Source organism: Meriones unguiculatus, chromosome 8, assembly GCF_030254825.1.
Source record: "Meriones unguiculatus strain TT.TT164.6M chromosome 8, Bangor_MerUng_6.1, whole genome shotgun sequence".
NCBI classification, from domain to species: domain Eukaryota; kingdom Metazoa; phylum Chordata; class Mammalia; order Rodentia; family Muridae; genus Meriones; species Meriones unguiculatus.
This window is the reverse complement of record NC_083356.1, coordinates 108514354-108535309: the sequence shown is the minus strand read 5'-3', so window position 1 is coordinate 108535309 and position 20956 is coordinate 108514354. Positions and strand designations below refer to the sequence as shown.

Genomic DNA, 20956 nt, shown 5'->3' with positions numbered 1-20956 from the left:
AATGCCAAACTCATGAGACTGTTGTGAAATTTACTTATTGTAAAGTGTCAAGCTAATGGTAAATGATCAAAGGAATATATGTTTCAAAAACCACTTTCTAAAGAATGAAGAAGTTTGAATTTTCAAGACATAAATACATGTAAAAATTCTGGGGTTTGGAAACATTACTCTCCAATCTTCGGAAAACCCTCCTGAGCTGTTCCATCGAGAACAAACTGCCCTTCCTGCTCCAGGAGACATGCTTCCTCTTGGTGTTGGCGCTTCCCCCTTTGACATATTCGGTTGAGTGTTTCTCCCAGTCCTGGAGGACTCCTTTATTCAGGACAGGGAACAAGTGAATTTCCCTTCATCTCTGTACACAGACTGTTCTCATATGAGAGCACATGCATTTAGAACTTAACAAACATTTAACAAGTGCTCTGAGAAGTGACAGTTGCTGATGTCATTTATATTGAAGTATACATAATTTGTATTCTCATGTATTAAGATGTATTTTTTTCCCATTGAAGAATGCATGGTCTGCAACAAATGTTGGTAGATTGAAAGACAAAGATAGATGTTACATAGCCGAGACTAGAATTACAGCTATTAGAGTAAGGATAAAACAGGGTGAACAAGGTCAGCTTCCATTTGATTGACCATCACCATATTCTAGATACTGTGCTAGCTTTTTTACAGGTTGACGTGCTTAGTCTTCAGAATAATTCCATCTTCATTGTTGTCCTCATCTTATAGATGAGAAAACTGGAGTTCAACACTTTGGAAAGCTATTAACACTCATGAGTAGTGAGTGTTCCAAAATGTGCACCAGCCCACCCAGAGGGGATCAGAGAACATTACAAAAGAAAAGACCAAAAGAGTGTAGGAAATGAAGGATGACAATGAGAGCTATGGACCACTGTCCTCTGGGTATAAAATACCTGTTACAGACACAAACACAAAGCAGCTGTGGTTACCACCTGTACAAGATCAAGCCAGTAAAAATGACAGCATAGGGGGTTCCTGAGGCATCGCACTAGCTACTGGCTTCTGGAAGAGGGAGGGTCATTTTAATTTGTGGGTGTAGCCACTGTTAGTTTCCAAGCATTCCAGTGGATGATCCCACACTCCTGTGCCTATGGGCAGGGCTGATTGGACTCCCTGTGCTAAACATACCATTTAAAAAGGAGGACATGAGATTGGCAGGGAGATGCAATGAGTGGTATCTTGAGCAGGTTAGGAGGGGACAGTGAGCAGTGAATGTTGTCAAAATGTATTGACTGTATGTGTAAAGGTTTTCAAATAATAAAAAAGAAGGATAAAAAAAGAAAGAAAGAAAGAAAAAATAACGAACACTAAACCAAACCAAACAAACAAAAGACCAAACCAACCAACCAACCCACCAACCAACCAACCAACCCCTCAAGCTTTTCCCTGAAGCCACTGTTGAAGCTTAGGACAGTTGCTTACCTGAGAAACTGTGAGAATAAAGGAAATGAGTATTGTAACAGTCCAGCCATTGCCAAAATGACGTAGTATTAGCCATGCTAAGACTTCCAAAATCAAGATCTGGGCAAGGTGGAGAAAGAAGAATCCTAGGTTGGCACTGAACATGTTCATGGCCTCTAATGTCTTGCGCAATTCACGGAAATCTTCTACCAGCTGTGGCTGTGAAATGAATATTTAAGGTTAAAAGTTCCTTCACAGAATGAGAAGATAAATGAATACAAGTAGTCACTTACCTAGTTAGTACTAAATTACTTTATAGAAATGAATATATTGTATAAAATGTAAAACAAGTGAAATGCTTGAAAAAGTGGTGAATGAGTTGCGATGTGAAAATAGTCTCCAATTGTTAGGGAGGACAGATAATAGCAGTTGTTTTCAGGGCTGGGAGATGGCAAAGTAGGTGCGTTGTGATATGTATAAGCCCAATAGTTGCCTTTGAAGCCATCACTATTTTTTCAAGTGCCTCCTGAGTTGAACTCTGCTAACATTTGGGAGGACTTTTGCTCATGAGGGTATGTATTACCGTAGTTCCTGCAATAGTGTGCAAGGCTTTTCCAGCCTTCAGTTATTTACTGTGTGCAAGTGCATCATTTACAGATGGGGGCAAACATAGAACAGTGTGCTCTGGGCAGATTAGCTTGAGGGACCGTCCCAAGGATTCTCCCCAGAACAAGACTATCAGCACCAGCGAGTGTTTGCTGGTTAGCGTGGTCTGGGTACACAGGTGTATGTTTGTGTGTAAGATATCAGCATTAGTTTGCAAGCTTGTGCTGGATATTGAGCAGAAACATCACTTATGTTAATGAGAATAAAAGTTTGGAAATGAGAACAGTTGAGGGTGTGAGTGGGGCAGGAGAAAAGTAGCTTCAGAGATGTTAGGAGGAGTGTGGAAGCAGAAACGAGGAGATCTTTAAAGGTAATTCCAGACACTAGAAGTCTCACTTCAAAATCCACTGATGTAACTTAAAATGTGTCATCATTGTCGTCATCATCATTATCGTGTGCACGGGGTTACACATTTGTCATATGCTTGTGCAGGTCAGAAGACAACCATTGTGCACCTTTGTGATGTCTCTGAAGACCAAACTCAGTTTTTCAGGTTTGTACAGCAAACTCCTCTACCTGCTGAGCCATTGTAGAGGCCATTGAACATATTTTAAACCATATTACCTACTTATTTGTGAGTAACTTATGCCTAAAACCTTAGCTTGACTTTCATTTAATACACATTATACATTTTTATTCTCAGGGACAACTTTCCAATCAATGGATTTATAGTTCTGGCAAGTTTGGTGTGGGTCTCCTCTTCCATGGAGGGTCATTGGACACCAGCCATGAGGACAGCAGGAGCAGAGATGGGGCACAGGGCTCAGAAGGCTATGAGCATGACAGAATGGCCTCCAGAAACCACTTCAGCAAGAAAGCTCAACATTTTTTGAGATGAACAGAGGCTTTATAGTCCTTGGGGAGGTGGCGGGGGGGGGGGCCAGGATAGGTGCACAAAATTGGTTGGAACTAGGAATCCTGAGGATGTTTGGTTTACATTTGGCAGCACACCCCTAGTATATGAACAGGAACACAGTACCTACTTATCCTATAGGCACAGGGAGAGGAGAGCTAGCAAGGAACAGTGCCAAAAGCCCTAGATCAGATATGGTTAGAGGCATCTATACCTAAAGACACTGTCTAGATGAGGTCAGCAGAGACTAGTTGGCCCTGCTGGGGAGAAGGAGTCCTCCATCTAGCAATGAATTCAGAAAGGCTATCTGGACTCGAAGGACTGCAACCTCAAACAGAGGTTTTCTCTAGCAGTTTGAGGTTAAGGATGTGAAATTTTGTGAATGAGATCTTGCCCCTAAATCTTAGGAATGTTTAAGGCTAGCCTGAGTTTTCTTCTTTTCTCACATGTTTAGACCTGCATGGCCATCTCCTATTGAAATTTAGAAATCAACACGTTTATCCACAGGGAAGGTGCTGTCATGTCAAGAGAATTCACATTTCAAATTCTTGCTCTTTCTATATAAAAAGAAGAAGATATAGAATGTGGGGAAGACAAAAGAAGAGAGAAGTTGGAAGAAAATGGAAGATGGAATTTTTGAAGGACTCTGAAATGTGTAAAAGAGTACACAGTAGATTCCCTAATCCACAGAGAAAACATGAAAAATTATCAATGTTTGTCTGAGATCAAAGATAGTACCATCTTATAACCAAGATGACTGGAAAGACAAATGTGTAGGTGATTATACACTTTAAATATTCTGAATAAAGACAAGACTCTTTACATACTGCCCAGGATAATTGAAGACATATTCATTTACCATAGAAAATTCTAGAAATTATAGAAAGTACTGAAACTATAGAAATTAAACCTTGTCTGAAGGGGACCCACTGTGTGTTGTTTTCAGTACGTATCTATCTCATTGGTGAGTGTATTTCATCCAGCCATGAAGAGCCTCTTCTTGGGGGAGATGGATAGATGAACCTAGGTTCCCGGTTACACAATCACCAAGTCATGAAATGAAGTGGCTTATGGTACTCTACTTAGGTCATATTTGTTTATATGTACCCTAGCTGCTTATGGATACCACATTCTTTTATGTGTGTAGGTGAAACTTGTGGTTGGTGAAATTTTCAAAGGATCCCTTGTCAGCATAAATGTCCAAAAGCCTATATCCAACTCCCATGAAACTTGAAATTCTGGTGGTCATAGACAGTTTTAATTAGCCTCTCAGTTTTAATTAGCTTGTCTTTAAGATTTCTCCTGGCCTTTTCTTTTCTACTGCAATTAGACAGAGTAGAAGATAACTGAAATTCAGAATAGCAACTACCTCAAAATAACTGTCAAGCCAGTGACAGAGGCTGGACTTAAGCCCACACCTTCTGACACTCAGTTTTACCAGCTTTCTAAAGTAGTAGCTCCAGTAGCTACACAGATATCAAACAGAACATTCACAGTCAACCTTAATTCTTGGAGAATAACAATATTTTAAATCATCATCACCATCTCTCAGCTCTCAGAAGTTATTCAAATTTGCTTTGTTTTTTCAAAACTCTTTAGAAATAACAAGTAACCTTTGCTGTTACTTCTAAACCTGGAGTCCCCTGCGGCAAGTGCTGGGGACATGTATGGAGGTTTGTAAGGCCTGGTAGTACCATTGTATTTATGATAATGATATTTCCTTCATTTACTACATTTTAAACACTATTTCAAGCTTCTTAAATGTTTTCTTTTTTTCAATTACAGTCCCAATAATTTAGAGATGTCGTGGTGGTGTCACCATTTTACCTGGGAAAACACTGGGCCAAAAAGAAGTTTGAGAACCTCCCTAAATGTGTTTGAGATGGGCAGGGTTAGAGTGAGACTCAAGTCCACTCTCAGAGTCCAATCTTCCAGACAAAGCTGTGTCACCTGGTGTACACCTGTGCAGGGTGCCCTTGTGCAAAGTGAACCCAACTATTAACTCTCAGATATAAACACAACAACTTTATTCCCTCAAACTAGTCTCCTGAGTCATCTCCTCATTTCTTAAAGAATGAATAAAGCTCTTTATCTGCTTCATAGTACATATGGATCAGGACTTTGTATAATAATTTCTGATTGCATGTAAGACACATGCAAGTTTCTACAAAAATAAATTTCAAACAAGTGAACTGTTTTTTATTAAACAAAATCCCTTTATGTTTAAAAAAATTAGCCCAGCAAAGTTTTAGTTATATAGAAATGTTAGAAGACTGTGTTTAAAACAGCCAAACTATTGAAGAAAGAATAATACCTATTTTGGGGGAACAGAAGTCAATGCAGCCAGTCCTGATGAGACCTGATAGACTAGGGTCAGAGGGAGGGGGAGGAGGATCTCTCTATCAGTGGACTGGGGGAGGGGCATGGGAGGAGATGAGGGAAAGAGGGTGGGATTGGGAGGAAATGTAGGAGGGGGCTACAGCTGGGATACAAAGTGAATAAATTATAATATAAAAAAGAAACTGAGGCAAAGAGAAGTGATTTCGAGGCCCAGTTAGTTGATATAGTAACTGTGTTCCAAAAGCAACCTATTTTTCATGATTCATAACTTCCCTAAATATAAAAGGGCAATAGTTAAGATTTATTTACACCTTTCATTCAACAGCTAATTATTGAGGTTTTGCTGCAAGTCTGATCCTGTGTGGGCAGGTTGGAGGGCATGAGAATAAATGAGACTGTCTCTATTCCCATGGAACTTGGCTTAGCAATGCTTCAAACATATAATTAAAAGCAGCCACAGAAATAAAGCCCTGTCTAAGTTGCCTGGCATGAATTAAATGCTTAGAGACCTAGAGCTTGTGTTGGAGTAAGTGCTATAAATTCCATTGCTTTGTTCTGAGAATAAAATATGATCATGTTTTATTATATGCATTTATAAAATTATAAAATGTAAAGAAAAAATCTTTTAAGAAAAAAATATTTGCAATATGTAGAATATACTTATTTAGAGATCAATAAACAAGTGACAATTCATTCTGGTGAGGACGTGAAGTAAGGGGTACACTCCGCCATTGCTGGTGGGAATAGGAATTTGTACAGTCACTATGGAAATCAGTGTGGCAGTTCCTCAGGAAGATGGGAGCTGTTCTGCTTCAAGATCCAGCTATACCACTCTTCAGCATATACCCAAAGGATGCTTCATTCTATAAAGAGAACTGATTAACCATGTTCATTGCTGCTCTATTCATAATAGCAAAAAACTGGAAATATCCTAGCTTATCTAAAGCAGAAGAATGGGTAAAGAAAATGTGGAACAACTACTCAATGGGGAGTTATTCAGCTTTTTAAAAAAGTAACATCAGAAACAACCCTGAGATTTCACCTTATACTCATCAGAATGGCTAAGATCAAAAACTCAAGTGAGAACACATGCTGGAGAGGATGTGGAGAAAGGGGAACCCTCCTCCATTGCTGGTGGGAATGTAAACTTGTACAACCACTTTGGAAATCAATCTGGCACTTTCTCAGACAATTAGGAATAGTGCTTCCTCAAGATCCAGCTATACCACTCTTAGGCATCTATATGCTCAAGTACACAACAAGGACATTTGCTCAACCATCTTCATAGCAGCTTTATTTGTAATAGCCAGAAGCTAGAAACAACCCAGATGTCACTCGGTTGAGGAATGGATACAGAAATTGTGGTACATTTGCACAATGGAATACTACTCAGCAATTAAAAACAAAGAAATCATGAAATTTTCAGGCAAATGGTGGGAACTAGAAAAGATCATCCTGAGTGAGGTATCCCAGAAGCAGAAAGACACATTTGGCATATACTCACTTATAAGTTGATATTAGACATATAATATAGGATAAACATACTAAAAACTATAGTCCTAAAGAAGCTAAACAACAAGGAAGATCCTAAGGAAGATGCTCAATCCTCATTCAGAAGGGCAAATAGTATAGGAAATGGAAGTGGGAGAAGACAGGGATGGGGAAGGTGGCTACAGCAGGGATACAAAGTGAATAAACTGTATTTAATAAAAAAAAGTAACATCATGAAATTTGAAGGCAGATGCAAGGAACTAGAAAAAAATCATCCTGAATGAGGTCACTCAAACTCAGAAAGATACATATGTAAAGTATTTGCTTATCTGTGATTATTAGTCAATGACAACCAACTACAATTTATAGAACCATAAAGGGTGGGTATAGAGAAAGAATTTAGAGGGGATATATCAATATTGTTAGAAAAGGAGAATAAAATAGATAATTATGGATGAATGGGCAATGGGCTGGAACAGAAGGCTCAAGAGAGGAGGGGAAAGGAAGTTGTGGAGGAAAAATGAGGAGAGACAGCTAAAATTAAGGGGCATTTGAAAGGTACTATAAAAAACTAATATAGTGGAAATTACCTAATAGATAGCTATATATAAAGACAATATGAATGAAATTGTCAAGTAATTGAGGAGAAAGTTCCAAATGACATGTCACCAAACAAAGTTGGCCAGTCCCGGGGTTGGGTTACTGGGCAAAAGAACACGATGGGAATCCCCACATAACCCAGGCTCTTGCCAAGACAACAGGCTGTTCTCTACAACTGTCAATGAGGCCCCACTGGGGACGACAACACCTACAGAACCCACTGAACATGAAGAGGTCGAGCACAGGTGCCTACATAGAGCATTCACCCTATATACTAGCATCTTTGGTGCATGAAGGTATTCTGCATACTAACAAAAGAGAAATGTAAGCATCAAGGTAGAAAAAAAACCCCTTTTGATCTACAATGCTGTTTTGCCTGCAAAATATGCCAGAGTAATGGTGGCACAAACGCTGAATAACCAGCCAATATCTGATTTGACTTAAGGCCTACTCCACAAGATGGATACCTGTACCTGACACTGCTGGACTAGCCAAGAACCAGAGATTAGACAGCCCAGAAATCTAAGGCAAAGCCAAATAACACTGTTCTAAAAAAAAAAAAAAAAAACAAATCTTCAAAACATAGTAATAAAATGACCCCTGCTGATATTCTGCTATGCTCAGATTCGTGCCTTATTTGCCATCATCAGAAAAGCTTCCTCCTTCAGATAGGACCAAATAAATGTAGAGACCTACAGCTGGGTATTAACACGAGAGAGACCTTGGAACACTCAGCCCTAAATGGGATGTTTCCATCAAGATCCTCCCCTCAGAGGTCAGGGTACCATGAGGAAGAGAAGGCAGAAAGTATGAAAAAGCCAGAGGAGATTGAGGACACCAAGAAAACATGGCCCTCTAAGTCTGTATGTGTAAAGCTCATATGAACTCACAGAGACTGGAGCAGCTTGCTCAAGAAATGCATGGGTCTGAACCAGGTCCTCTGCTTGCACATTATAGCTTCTAGTTTCATGTTTTTATGGGATTTCTGAGTGTGTGAATGAGTGGGTTTCTGATTTACATGCTTTTTCTTGGGCTCTTTTCCTTTGGTTAGTTTGTCTTGTTTAACTTCATGTGATGGTTTTTGTTTTGCCTTACTGTATTTAGTTTGTTATATTTTATTATTTAAAATAAAATATAGAGAGACAGAAAGGGATTGTATTATGACTGAGAGAAGGTGGGGGATGAACAGGAAGAGTAGAGGGAGGGGAAACTATAATCAGGATATATTACATGAGAAGAGACTCTATCTTCAATAAAGGGGAAAAAAAGAAAATAGTGTCTTCTTTTTCCCCCATGGTTTCACTTTTAGTTATCCTTAAATCTATTAAAAGAAAAGTCCAGAATATTTAAATTGTGCATTGTTCTAAACATAATGGGGGGATACCCTGCCACCCTGTCCCCCACTTTCTTTAACCTGAATTACTGAATTACTTCTTCATCCATCGTATCCATCATGCATACACTGCCTTCTGTTCAGTTACTTAGCCGCCATTCTGGTAGTCAGAAATACTCTCCTAACTTCACATTGCTTGCAGAGATTGTTCATATTAACCATTGTTTCAGGCCTCTGCTTGGGGGAAAGTCTTGGGGAATACACCCTGAAGATAATAAGTAGCTACTATATTTTACTATGGACTCATATTCTCACAGGAAGCGGTGACTTGGTCTTGAAGTACACCTTATGCCCAGTTCTTCCATGTCCTTGGATCCTAAAGCTATACTTACATTTTTGTTTTTCTCCTGGCTGGGCTCTTCTGGAGAAAGTTCTCCAATGAGCAGTGGCTTAAGGTACCGCTGCACAATGCTCAGATCCAGGTGCATGGCCCTGAAGGCATCCTATAAAGCAGAAATACTTGTTAGAAGCTTGTAAAAGGCCTGCGTTTCCTCAGATCTGCTCCTTTCTTGCCCATCCTGGGCCCAAACTGGCAACAGCACAGACTGTAGCACAGAGCATTTCCTTCTGATTCCATGTTGATGCTTCAAGGAGATGTATCAACTTTATTCTTCAGACCCTTCTACAGGAGGATAAGGTTGGTGACTCTCCCAGGGTGGGCACTGTTGGTCTAATGAATTCCTAGAACACATTACATCATTTTTTCTTTTATTAAGCACTAGAAGGGAGAGTTGCTTGAATTAATTAACCACGGTGAGACTTTTAAGCCCAGAATAAAGTTTCATATGAAAGTTCCTTAAACTAGCTAAGGCATGCAGTAAACAAGACTGTCTACGCAAACTACATTCTCTACTGAGGGCTCCCTTTCAGCTCTTGACTGAGGCTCACACGAACGAGGTGTCTTTAATTAACTATTCCAGAGAATGGTAGATTGCATTTGATAGCAACATCTTAAAATAAAGACACGAGTGATTGGGGGAGCATAGTCCTTGAGCCCTGGGCTAGCTAAAGTAGTACACTCTCATCTGATGTGAAGGACTCTCATCACTCCATAAGAATAACGTTGCTAAGGAGTAATTCCACATCACTGTGGGAAGCAGTGCGTTCTGATATCCTGTGTATGTTTGGAAGTAAAATGATTCTTTCCTTCCAAGTATTTTTATAGTTTTTTTTTTGGGGGGGGGAGGGATTGTCACAAGATGGTTAACTTCTTGCTGCTTTGACGCTGAGGTTGGAGGGGTTAAAGCTGAAGAAATACACACAAGTTTGTGCCTTGAATATATGGATAGGATACAGATACTATGGAGCAGTGGCTTTTTCACAGAACAGGTTACAACCAGTACTTTTCACAAAAAGAGGACCCTGGAGCCAACCTTCCTACACATCAGTTTTTGTTTTTCTGTTTACAGGCTATGCAACTGTGAGCCTTATGTATATTCTATATTTTCTTTCTTAAATGGGAGTGATGGTTGTAGCTCAGTCCATAAGTTAGTATGAAGCTTGGGTGAATTAGTTAGGATGCTGATTGCTATACACTAACTATGCTAGGTATTTTATTATGAATTAAATGTATGGATTTACAGAGGGCCTCTGAAAGGCTCTACCCTTCAGGGTATCAAAGCAGATACTAAGACTTATGGCCAAACTTTGGGCAGAGTGCAGGGAATCTTATGAAAGAAGGAGGAGATAGTAAGATCTGGAGAGGACAGGACCTCCACAAGGAGAGCAACAGAACCAAAAAATCTGAGCACAGGGGTCTTTTCTGAGACTGATACTCCAACCAAGGACCATTGATGGAGATAACCTAGAACCCCTGCACAGATGTAGCCCATGACTGTTCAGTGTCCAAGTGGGTTCCATAGTAATAGGAACAGGGACTGTCTCTGGCATGAACTGATTGGCCTGCTCTTTAATTACCTCCCCCTGAGGGGGGGAGCAGCCTTACCAGGCCACAGAGGAAGACAATGCAGCCAGTCCTAATGAGACCTGATAGGCTAGGATCAGAAGGAAGCAGAGGAAGACCTACCCTATCAGTAGACTTGGGGAGGGGCATGCATGGAGAAGGGGAGGGAGAGTAGGGCTGGGAGGGGAGGAGGGAGGAACTCACAGGGGGATACAAAGTGAATAAAGTGTAATTAGTAAAAATTAAAATAAGTAAAAAAAAAGTATGGATATGTATGGGTCTGTGCATGAGTGAGAGGTGAGAAGAGGGCATCAGCTCCCAGGAGTGGGAGTTACAGGCCATTGTAAGCTGCTGGCTAAGGGTGTTGGGAACTGAGTTCTACAAAAGCAACAAGTGCTCTTAACCACTGGGCTATTTTCCCAGACCTCACTAAACAGTACTTGTTAACCATCTTTTCATCTTCCCCCAGTGATAAGAACTCACCACCTACCTTCTCTTTAAGGTAGCAATTCGGGCTTTTATTTATATACTCTAACAACCAGTTGGCTCTGATTATACAAGTAAATATTCTGAATCCTAGATCTTCAATGCCATGGAAATTTGCATAGGCCTACGTGTGAGAAGGTGTGTGTATGATGAATATGGTAATTAGAAGTGTGTAATATCAGCTTTGTAAATTGACTTTACCAAAAGGTTCACAGAGAAACTGCTAGAATCCCTCCAGGCTTTATGTTCCTTCTACTCTGCACACTAATCACAAACCCTTTGGACAACAATGGGCAACATTGACTCAAATATGATTTCCATTTTTTTTTTACATTCTTTCATACTAAAGCTTAGTTCTCCTAACCAGGCAAAGAATTATTCATTGGTTAAAGGAGTGATTTATGTCTCTCATGATGGCCTATATGATTAAATCATCCATCAACTGTTTCTGAGCAGGTTAGAATGGGAACGCATACCGGTGGATCAAGTGTAAAAGTACAGAAGAAGATAATCTCATCCCGAGATATGCAGCACACATAAGAACGTAGCTACCATGATTTCAAACCATGCTGATAATCTACTCTTCTACATTCCTTATTACTGTTGAGCCTGAGGAATGATCAGAAGTCTGTGCTCTGGGACAGGCACTGAGTTTTGCAGAACAGTATGGGTGCTGATTTGTGGAGCCCTTTTCATTGTATTACTGATGAAGTACCACAAAGTAGTTTACTCTTTCATCTTAAAATACTCAATCCTTTTCTAATAGAATCCATATACTAAGTTGTGAAACCCCTTCTTGGAAGCTGGCAAAAACAGGTTCTGTTGCCCACATTCTTGGGCAAGTATTCTCTTGTTGGAGGAGGTGGAGTAAAGTGAAGGGAGAAGGGGAAAGTGCTAGCATGTACGGAATTCACCATAGCTATCTACAAGGAGCTTGTTGGCTCATAGTTTACTCCTATGGGGTTTTATTGCTTCTATTGTACAGCGAGACATCAAGTCTTTAGGAATGTGGGCTGGAAATCTTCCCCCCACATAACACAAGGAGCAGCACAGCCAGTGTTTGAACTTGTGGCTAAACAGAGCAATGGCACTGTAAAGATCCACCTCAGCCTTCCAAGTCTACAGCACTTTTCCTGAGAGACATGCTGCTGGATCATCTGGAGATGATGCTAAGATCATTCTGTATCTTCGGGACAGATGGTGATGGAATTTTCCTGCGGTTGGCTTTAGTCTCATGAAGCCTCTCACTGCAACCTGCATCCTCAGGCTGACCTTCATGGATCATATTATCTACTAGAGCCTTCTACTGAATAAAATTCTATTACTTCCGAACATTCCTGGTGTTTATAGGTTTTATACTCTTTCCTTCTCTTCTTTCATTTTTTTTACTCTTGGTTTCATTTTTTTATCTCATTTTTTTAATTTAATTTAACTTAATTTTTTTATTATTAGTTACATTTTATTAACTCTGTATCCCAGCTGTATCCTGCTCCCTTACTCCCTCCCAAACCCATCCACCCTCCCTCATCTCCTCCCTGCCCCTTTCCAAGTCCACCTATTTTGGAGGACCTCCTCCCATTTCATCTTCAGGTATGGTTGCAAAGTCCTCCTCTGTGGCCTAGCAGGACTGCTCCTCCCCACAGGAGGTGGGGAGGTCAAAGAGCCTGCCATTGAGTTCCTGTTAGAAATAGTCCTTGTTCCCCTTACTATGGGAAACCAATTGGTTACTGAGCTACCACGGGCTACATCCGAGCAGAGGTTCTAGGTTATATCCATACATGGTCCTTGGTGGAGTGTCAGTCTCAGAAAAGACCCCTGTGCCCATATATATTTGGTCCTTGTGGAGCTCCTATCCTTTCCACGTCATACTAACTCCCCTTCTTTCATATGGTTCCCTGCACTCTGCTGAAGGTTTGGTTATGAGTCTTAGTATCTGCTCTTCTTTCATTTTTGTCTACACAAAGATCTTCCTTAAAATTTGATAGCAATATTAGATTTTGCCACCCCTTGCACAGGCAGGAAAATTATTTGTGAGTACCCTGAAAGCTCATAGCATTTTATTATTTAAAAAACATTTATTTGCTCATTTATTGTGTATGGGGGCACACACATAGATTTTAGAGGGCAGCTTGTGGGAATCAGTTTTTTCCTTGTGCATTGTAGTTCATCACAGCAAATTGCCTTTATCTACTGAGCCATCTCACCAACTATAAAGCTTTTATTATATGCTAATAAAGACATATACTTGCTTCCTCTTCAGAGAGTTTTTGAAACTAAGGCTGTGTACTAGTCATTAATTAATGACTACCACTGTGCCTAGAATACAGCATGTAGTGAATACACCCCGATGAGTAAGGGAAAAATGAAACACAGGCGGACAGAGCAGCTCTGCGCGAGGAGTTGGGATGGCTGAAGCATGAATAATATGCTGCTCCCATTTTCCTTATATTCTTTTGTCTCGCTTTGCAGTCACCGTATCTGCTCTTTAAGTTCACCATACATTGCATCATATTGCAGCTCCTCTCGAAACGTTGTTTCCAAGATCATACCAACAAGATGTGAATGTTGAATATTACTTCAATATTGAATATTGAATATTATTATGGAATGGCTAATCCACAGCTATTCTTTACTTGGGGCTGTGATTACTTACTGTTTTATTATCAAAGCAATAGAATTCCCCAATGGAAAGAGAACAGTAAAAGCATGTAAAATCAGAAGACCTCAGACAAAATTCTGATTTTGTAGTTTAGATACTATTGCATAGATTGTACCCTGCACAAAGCCACCAGGCCCAGGAGGCTTAAGACACAGCAAGCACTCTATTTGCCAAAGTGGGCTTCTAGGGACTGCATCCACCCAGAGAGAGTTTGTGTCTTAACCTCCGCCATGGACCATACAGGGCAGCAGAGAGGGGTGGGCTGCTTCATGTTGGGAAGCTATTTCAGTTTTAACAAATCATTCTGTTATTATTTCTGTTGTTGTTAATGTTTACGTGTGTGTGTGTGTGTGAGTGTGTGCATGTGCAAACAATGTGCATGATGGCATGTATGTGGAAGTCATGGGACAACTTTTGGGAGTCAATGCTTTCTCCTTCAACTTGGATCAGGCTTGGTAGCAAGTGCCTTTGCTGATGGAACTCCCTCTTCTCAAGCCTCAGTCTTTATGCAATTGCACACAAACTACCCAGTCCTCCCGTGAGCTGATTTCATTAATTTTCTCAGCTGTTATACCATCTACACAGGACCTAGACTAGTGACTAAGAGGTTAGTCTTTACTATTATTATAAATATTATTATTACATAGTTAGTGTGAGGCCTCAAACCTGGGACAAACAGCTACAACCTAGTAGTTAGTCTGACAAGAGTTGAAATTTCCCAAAAGATGTTGAGTAAGCGACAAGCATAAACTCATGAAACACTGGTAGAGAGGATCAGTCTCAGAAAAGAAGGTGTATAGAATGTTACTTTTCCCACAAAGGAGCTCATAAATTTTTAGTTAGACTCAGGACTCGGGAAATAAAGGCAGAGGATATTGTTGGCTACATAGTGAGTTCCAGGTAGTCTGGGATACATGAGACCGTGTGTTTTAAACAAGAAGCTTACATTCCCTTGGGTAATTCTCCTTCTCTTCTTGTTCCTTCTCAGAACTTGTGTCCTTCTAGGCTGTGGCTAGCTCAAGAGCCCTGACATTCAACTGAAGGGTGACCTGTGAATAGACTAAGTTATGGGGAGAATGAAGCTTTGTCTTTGCCTTGGGAGAGAGCTGCCACCTGGTAGGGTGCTTGCCTGAGCTGCCAGGAGGCTGGGTCTCCACAGGAGTTCCTATTGTCACTGGAAGACCTTTATTTTATGCTTTCAGCTGTTCTCCAGTCTTTTCTCTCCATCTCCCTCAGTCTTTCTCTTTCTTTCTCTCCTCCTCCCTCTCCTTGCACTCTTTCATTTTCTAATCTCCTAAACCTATGCGTTCTAGGAGTACCTAAGTACCTCAGTGAGGTGCCCATTAACTACTTGTGGATATTCAAGAAAGGTGAAGCCTCAAATACCCCTTCCTCTTAGCTGTCATGGTCTGTTTTCATCTTCTAGAACCTGGACTCTCCTCTGTCTGTTTTTCTCAGACATCAGTCAAGAGTGCACTTTTGGCCAGTATTACGCTAAGCAGAGGAAGTGGATGCCCGTGATGCTTGGGCCCTTACTCATGGATAGTCACATATGTCCAACTTGTTTGCTCACACCCTTCCTTTTCTTTGCCTTGCCTCTGTCAGCTCACCTCATCCTGACCCATGTGGGCTCTTCTTTTTGCAATTGTGCACAGTGCTTTTCCTCCCTAGGATTTCCCTCCAAATAGCTGAAGAAGATTCTTGTAAGCTCCTACCATCTCTTCCTTGTTTGTTCCCTTTCACTATAGGACTGGACTGTATGTGTTATTTGTGTGTGTGTGTTCATGTGCGTGTGAGCGCATGTTTATGTGGAGACAGAAGGCTGAAGTCAGGGGCCTCTTCAGCCACTCTCCACCTTGTTTTTGGAGACAGTGATTCTCCCTGGACAATGCTTCTCACTGGCCTGGAGCTCACTAATTCAGTGAGGCTGGCCAGCCTAAGGCAGAGTTCAGGAATCAGCCCCGTGGTTGCCTCTCCAGCACTGGGCCTACATGCTGCCCAGCATTTCAAGTGAGCACTGAGGACACAAACTCATGCCCTTATGCTCGAATTGCAAGCACTTTACTGACTGGGCCATCTTTTCAGGCCTGTCATTGCTTCTTCTAAGTTGCGATTTCTTTATTCAAACATTGCAGCCTTTGCACATCTATTATTGTGATTGTACTCAGTTCCCTTGGCACACACCAGTGTCTAGTATAGAATGTATGGACAAATAGTTATTCACAGATATGTCTTGTCATCAAAATGCTTAGCAATCTTTGTCCTAGAGACTGCAAAATGACCTGTCATGGTAAAATTAAACGATAATCTTTACAATCAGTCCTTTATGTGGAACTTGCTGCTTACTGACTTTTCCTCAGTGGACTCTCGTACGTGAAGAGTCCTGGGCCCCAAGCTCTGCTTATTGGCACTGTTATATTAGTTCCCAATTATACAGCTTGTAAACAACCAGATAACTCATGCATACAGTAGCAGGAGCTTATGTGTTGATTCTGTTTTATAGGCTTATTAAACTACTGAAGGGAGCAGTAAAATCTGTTTCAGGAGAATGAAATGATGATAAACTACAAAAGGCATCATTTTTGAATCTTTAATCCCTGCTGAGCACCATAAGGGGCATTTTATTTGACCTCCACTGATTTTTGTAATGACAGCAAGATTAAAGTATTATGATCTCCTTTTATAAATGAACAACTGAGGCTTCAGGAGCTTACGCAGGCTCCACAGGACTGCCCTAATAAGTGGATTGCAGATGCCTACTGAGCCTAGTCCATTCTGAAACCTATAGTTTTAAGTATTAGGACAGATTCCTCACAAAATTTTAGGAAAGCAAATGAGTGGTTTAATTACACCCCCTACCCCAACAGTTCTGTACCCATTACCTAGGTACTGCTATTCACCTTTCAGGAGATCTAAAAGAGTTGCTGTGTAAATATGAGGAAGGCACCCTATCTGAGCAAGTGCAGACATGGGTTTCATCCCTGGGTTCCTGGCTCCAGTCACAAAAAATTGTGCTAATATCTCCTAAGCTGTACAGTGAGCATTTGGCCTCGGGCTTTTGGGCTTAGTGTTCTGTTCCCACTTAAATGGCACAAACTGTAATCAGAATTTCTATGCTAATAATAAGCTATCTGACAGTAACAATCACACTTCAGGATACAGATGCCATAATTTGTGGAACTTAAATGTTCAATTATATGGCATACTTTGCATGCATTCATTCCATTTACCATAGATCAGGCCGGTGAGCAATGCTATTCCTGTCTGCATATCATGGAGCTGAGACTCTGGGCATTTTAGTAGTTTCCCTGACTTCACACAATAAGCTTCAGTATAAATGTTCTTCATCCTCTGAGCAGCCAGGGAGAACTAGAATTGCCCTGCTTCCCCTGTCTCTCTCTTGCCATTCTTGAGTCACTTTCCTTTAGAGAACTTTTATTTGAATGTTTACTTATCTTTCTAAAGTATGTGGTTGACCAAGCATGTGATTTTCTTTCTTGATATGCACCAATACCAAGGTGGCCTGGATGTGGCTGGTGGAGTCTATGGCACTAAGCATGTCCTTCTCACAGGCTAGGGTGAGAATGAATGATAGCCCTGACTGACATCTGGGGTATTAAAAATCGATAGCAAACTTGAGATCTGTAACTTGGGCTATTTCAAGAGGTTGTCAGCGGTTTTCAATGTGATTGAAAGCTCAAGTCCTTGCCAACATAGCTTTGAGCCATTTCTGTGATTTAAGCTAGGAAACACTGATCCAGGCAATGCATCTGGATATAAGCCTATAACTCTAGCGTTCGGAACGTTCAAAGTCAGCTTGGGACACATGTGATCCAGATCCAGTTTGAGAAAAACAAAGTCATCTATTTCTTCTACGCTATAGGAATGAGGTGATAGACAAGCTAGGAAATTGTGGCTGTGTTATTTTTATGTTTTTTTTTTTTTTGTCATTTGAAATTTGTTAATTGTTCTTCTTTTATTCCCATACATACTTTCTTTACTTTGCTCCTCCCTGCCCCTACTCCTGTCTCTAGATTTCCACACTGAGCACGTTTTTCTGACACCTATGATAGCCTTCTCCTTTGCTCCCAACGAAAGATTGAACATTGTTTAAAAACCACATCAGAACTGAAATAGTATAAATGTGACAGGGCCTGATTGTAAAGACATTCATCTGACTGAAGGAAGCATACAACCAGGAAGATGACAGAAAAACAAGAAATAAGACAGTGAAGAGGGGCCAATACCAGGGGAAAACTGAGAATTATGGGAAAGATATTAATGGCATCAAAATATAAACTTTGTCAATCCCTTGGGTATATACCAAGTCCTAGTTCTAGAACATACCATTTGCATACAGGTGTCTTCAGTCCTATGAGAAGAACACAATTTGAGAACTTTGCTAGGCAAAATATCAAGCCCAGGTTTAAGTTCCTGTTCTTAAATACACTGATTTTTCTAACCTTGAGTTTGTTAGGGGTGCTAACTCTTTGTTTATCTGCACTGTGATGGAAAATAACACAGAATGAGTGGAAGTGAACACCATGCACAGAATATTAAAGTGGGATTAAAAGAAAATAAGATCTTACTATGTAACTTGGCTGATCTGGAACTCCCTGTTTAGACCTGATTGGCCTTGAACTCACAGAGATGTGCCTGTTTCTGCCTCTTGAGTGCTGGGGTTAAAGACATGTGTCACTACATCCACATAAAAGAAATCCTTCAGTACAATCAAAGAATCTGTCAGACCTCCTTATCAAACACGTAGGAAAAATTTGAAATAATTTTTGTTAACATTGCTTATGTATTTAGCAATGTGTGCATGCAAGTGTTCATGCATTGTGGGCGTGCCTGTGCAAACTCAGGCATGTCATGTGGAGGTCAGAGGATAATCTGCAGGAATCGGTTCTCACCTTCTACCAGGTAGTTCTTAGAGGCTGAACTCAGAGTGTCAGGGTCGTGGCAAGTGTCTTCACCAGCTGAGCTGTTTTCTGGCTCTGAGTTTCATTTTTTTTTTTTTTTTTTTTTTTTAAGGAACCAGATATACAGAACTTTATCTTGAAAATACAACAACGTGAAGCCACGCATTGTCGTTGCCAGTTCCTGCTGTGCACATGGCTTACCTCTGAGTGTAAGTACCTCCGCTGTGCTGTGGGAATTACATGCACCCTGGCATGGTTACTTAAGGCGGTGCACACCTCTGGCACGGTTACTCTAGGTGGTGCATTTGAACGCGTCTGTGAGAATTGCATCACCCTTGTCAAACTGCTTGAGCTACGCTATGCAGAAGAGAACTGTGAACCCTCCAAGTCCTGCAAGTTCTTGGCTTTCATTATTATTAACAGTATTTGATTCCATGAGATAAATTGCTTTCTGGAAATTCCTGTTTGAATCAATGACATGCCTTCCCCAGACTTTATTCACGTATTTATAGCTTGCTCTTCATAGGACAGTTATTCTACTTCAAGGAAAAGAAACACAAGAAAACACCGAACAATCGAAAAGGACGAAATCCAGAATGCAAAACCACAATTTCCACCGTCAGCATTTGAAGGTACCCTGTACTGGGCAACAGGCTAGACCCTGAAACGCCATCTGCTTCCAGATGCTTGCTAGACAGGAACCCTGAAAAACTGGTGTGGGACGAGATGGTAAGAGTGTAGGGCAGACACGTACTTCAGGAGTTTTGGGATAAGAGCCAAGATCTAAGCCACCCAGCAGCCGGGAAAGGGAGAGAAAGAAAGAGGAGGGAGGGAGGGAGGGAGGGAGGGGGAGAGAGAGAGAGAGAGAGAGAGAGAGAGAGAGAGAGAGAGAGAGAGCACGCTCGTGGATGCTCTTACCGTGGCATCTTCCCCAGCATAGTGGTTGAGGACCCGATGCCCACCTGGATGCTTGCCGGCCCAGTCAGTCACATTGTAAACCTTGCGATCAATCACCAGCCACTGGTCGGCCTCCTGATTGTGTCTCTGGATCTCCTGCCAGGTGTACAGGTTGAGACATCTCCTGAGCCTGTCGCCCTTGCCGTTTGCCTCCTGCTTTTCATGGATCTCTGCTTTCCCATTTGCTCTCAGTTTCCCATTTGCTATTGCTTTTCCGTTGGCCTGGTGTGTGTCATGGAGACATGGCCGACTCTTTCCAACAAGGCTCTCACTGTGTTCCAGCTTTTCCTCCAGCCTCATGGTCCCTGAATCCCTGAGACTGTCTAGGTTGAGTCTGAATTTCCTAGTTCACTAACTGGGCCATACAATGACTCCTTTCCTCCTCCTTCATTCCACTGAAGTCCTTGACAGTCTCACAATCTCTTGGCTTCTTCACAGGCTGGCAGTGGGCACCTGCCTAGCCTGGCCCTGTTTTGATCTGTAGTTGACCTTTTCTGCACCTAGGACAGCTAGACTGCCTTCCTCTATTCACCTCTCTCCTCTCTGGCTGCTCTCTGAGCAGCATCCTTCTTCATCATTAAATGTCCCAGAGTACAGAGCCTGAGCCAATCACAGTTTGATGGATTGAAGGCCCCACCCCGTGGAGGAGGGGCTAAACTCTGGTTTCTGATTTCTTTTCATGCTGGTGGGTTGGGTTTGCTTGCTCTCTGATGCCTCCCTCCAAATGACTACCTGTAAATTTGTAAATTCAACATGTGAACAAAAGCCTTCAGACTTCCCTGGATGACAGTAATAGCTGCTGCTTGGATTAGGTTCTCTGAACAGCTGTCAGGGCTTTCAAATAGGTTTAAACCCTTTTTTTTAAGTGTCATTTTTCAAAAGGGGGAAAAAGCCTACATAAACGATGTAAATGACTCCTCCACCCCGCCACAACTCACTTACAATCTCTCTAAATCTGCAAACACTTTTAGACGCCGTATGAGTGACACATGCTGATTTAGAGTCCTAGTCACATGTCACATGTTTTATCTCTTAATCCCCTCAACCTTGTTTCTGGGGAAGCTTGCTAGTGCCCCATTTTCTGGCTTAGAAAACAAAGGGCAACATAACATCATGTCACCGTCACCCCAGGAGAGAGACTGGAAGAAGACAGATGAATCTGCCTCTAACTCCAAGTCTTTCTCTGCCTGTATCTGGGCTGTAGCTTTGCAGCCATGGGTTGGTTTAAAAACAAAGCAGAGGAGACTCCCATTTGAAG

At 41.3% G+C, this 20956-nt stretch overlaps 1 protein-coding gene across 1 annotated transcript in view; it reads right to left on the bottom strand.

Annotated features, from left to right (window-relative positions):
* The window catches only part of LOC110551972 (fatty acid desaturase 2-like protein FADS2B), a 39991-nt gene extending 19735 nt beyond the window's left edge, over positions 1 to 20256 (bottom strand). Inside the window, exons 1-3 of the mRNA XM_021642897.2 lie at positions 19660 to 20256; positions 9104 to 9214; positions 1450 to 1647 (exon numbers count right to left, since the gene is read on the bottom strand). Coding sequence (XP_021498572.1) covers positions 1450 to 1647; positions 9104 to 9214; positions 19660 to 19998 — 648 coding nt within the window. The 5' untranslated portion in view covers positions 19999 to 20256. The remainder of the gene's footprint in view (positions 1 to 1449; positions 1648 to 9103; positions 9215 to 19659) is intronic.
* Positions 20257 to 20956: the final 700 nt, after the last annotated feature.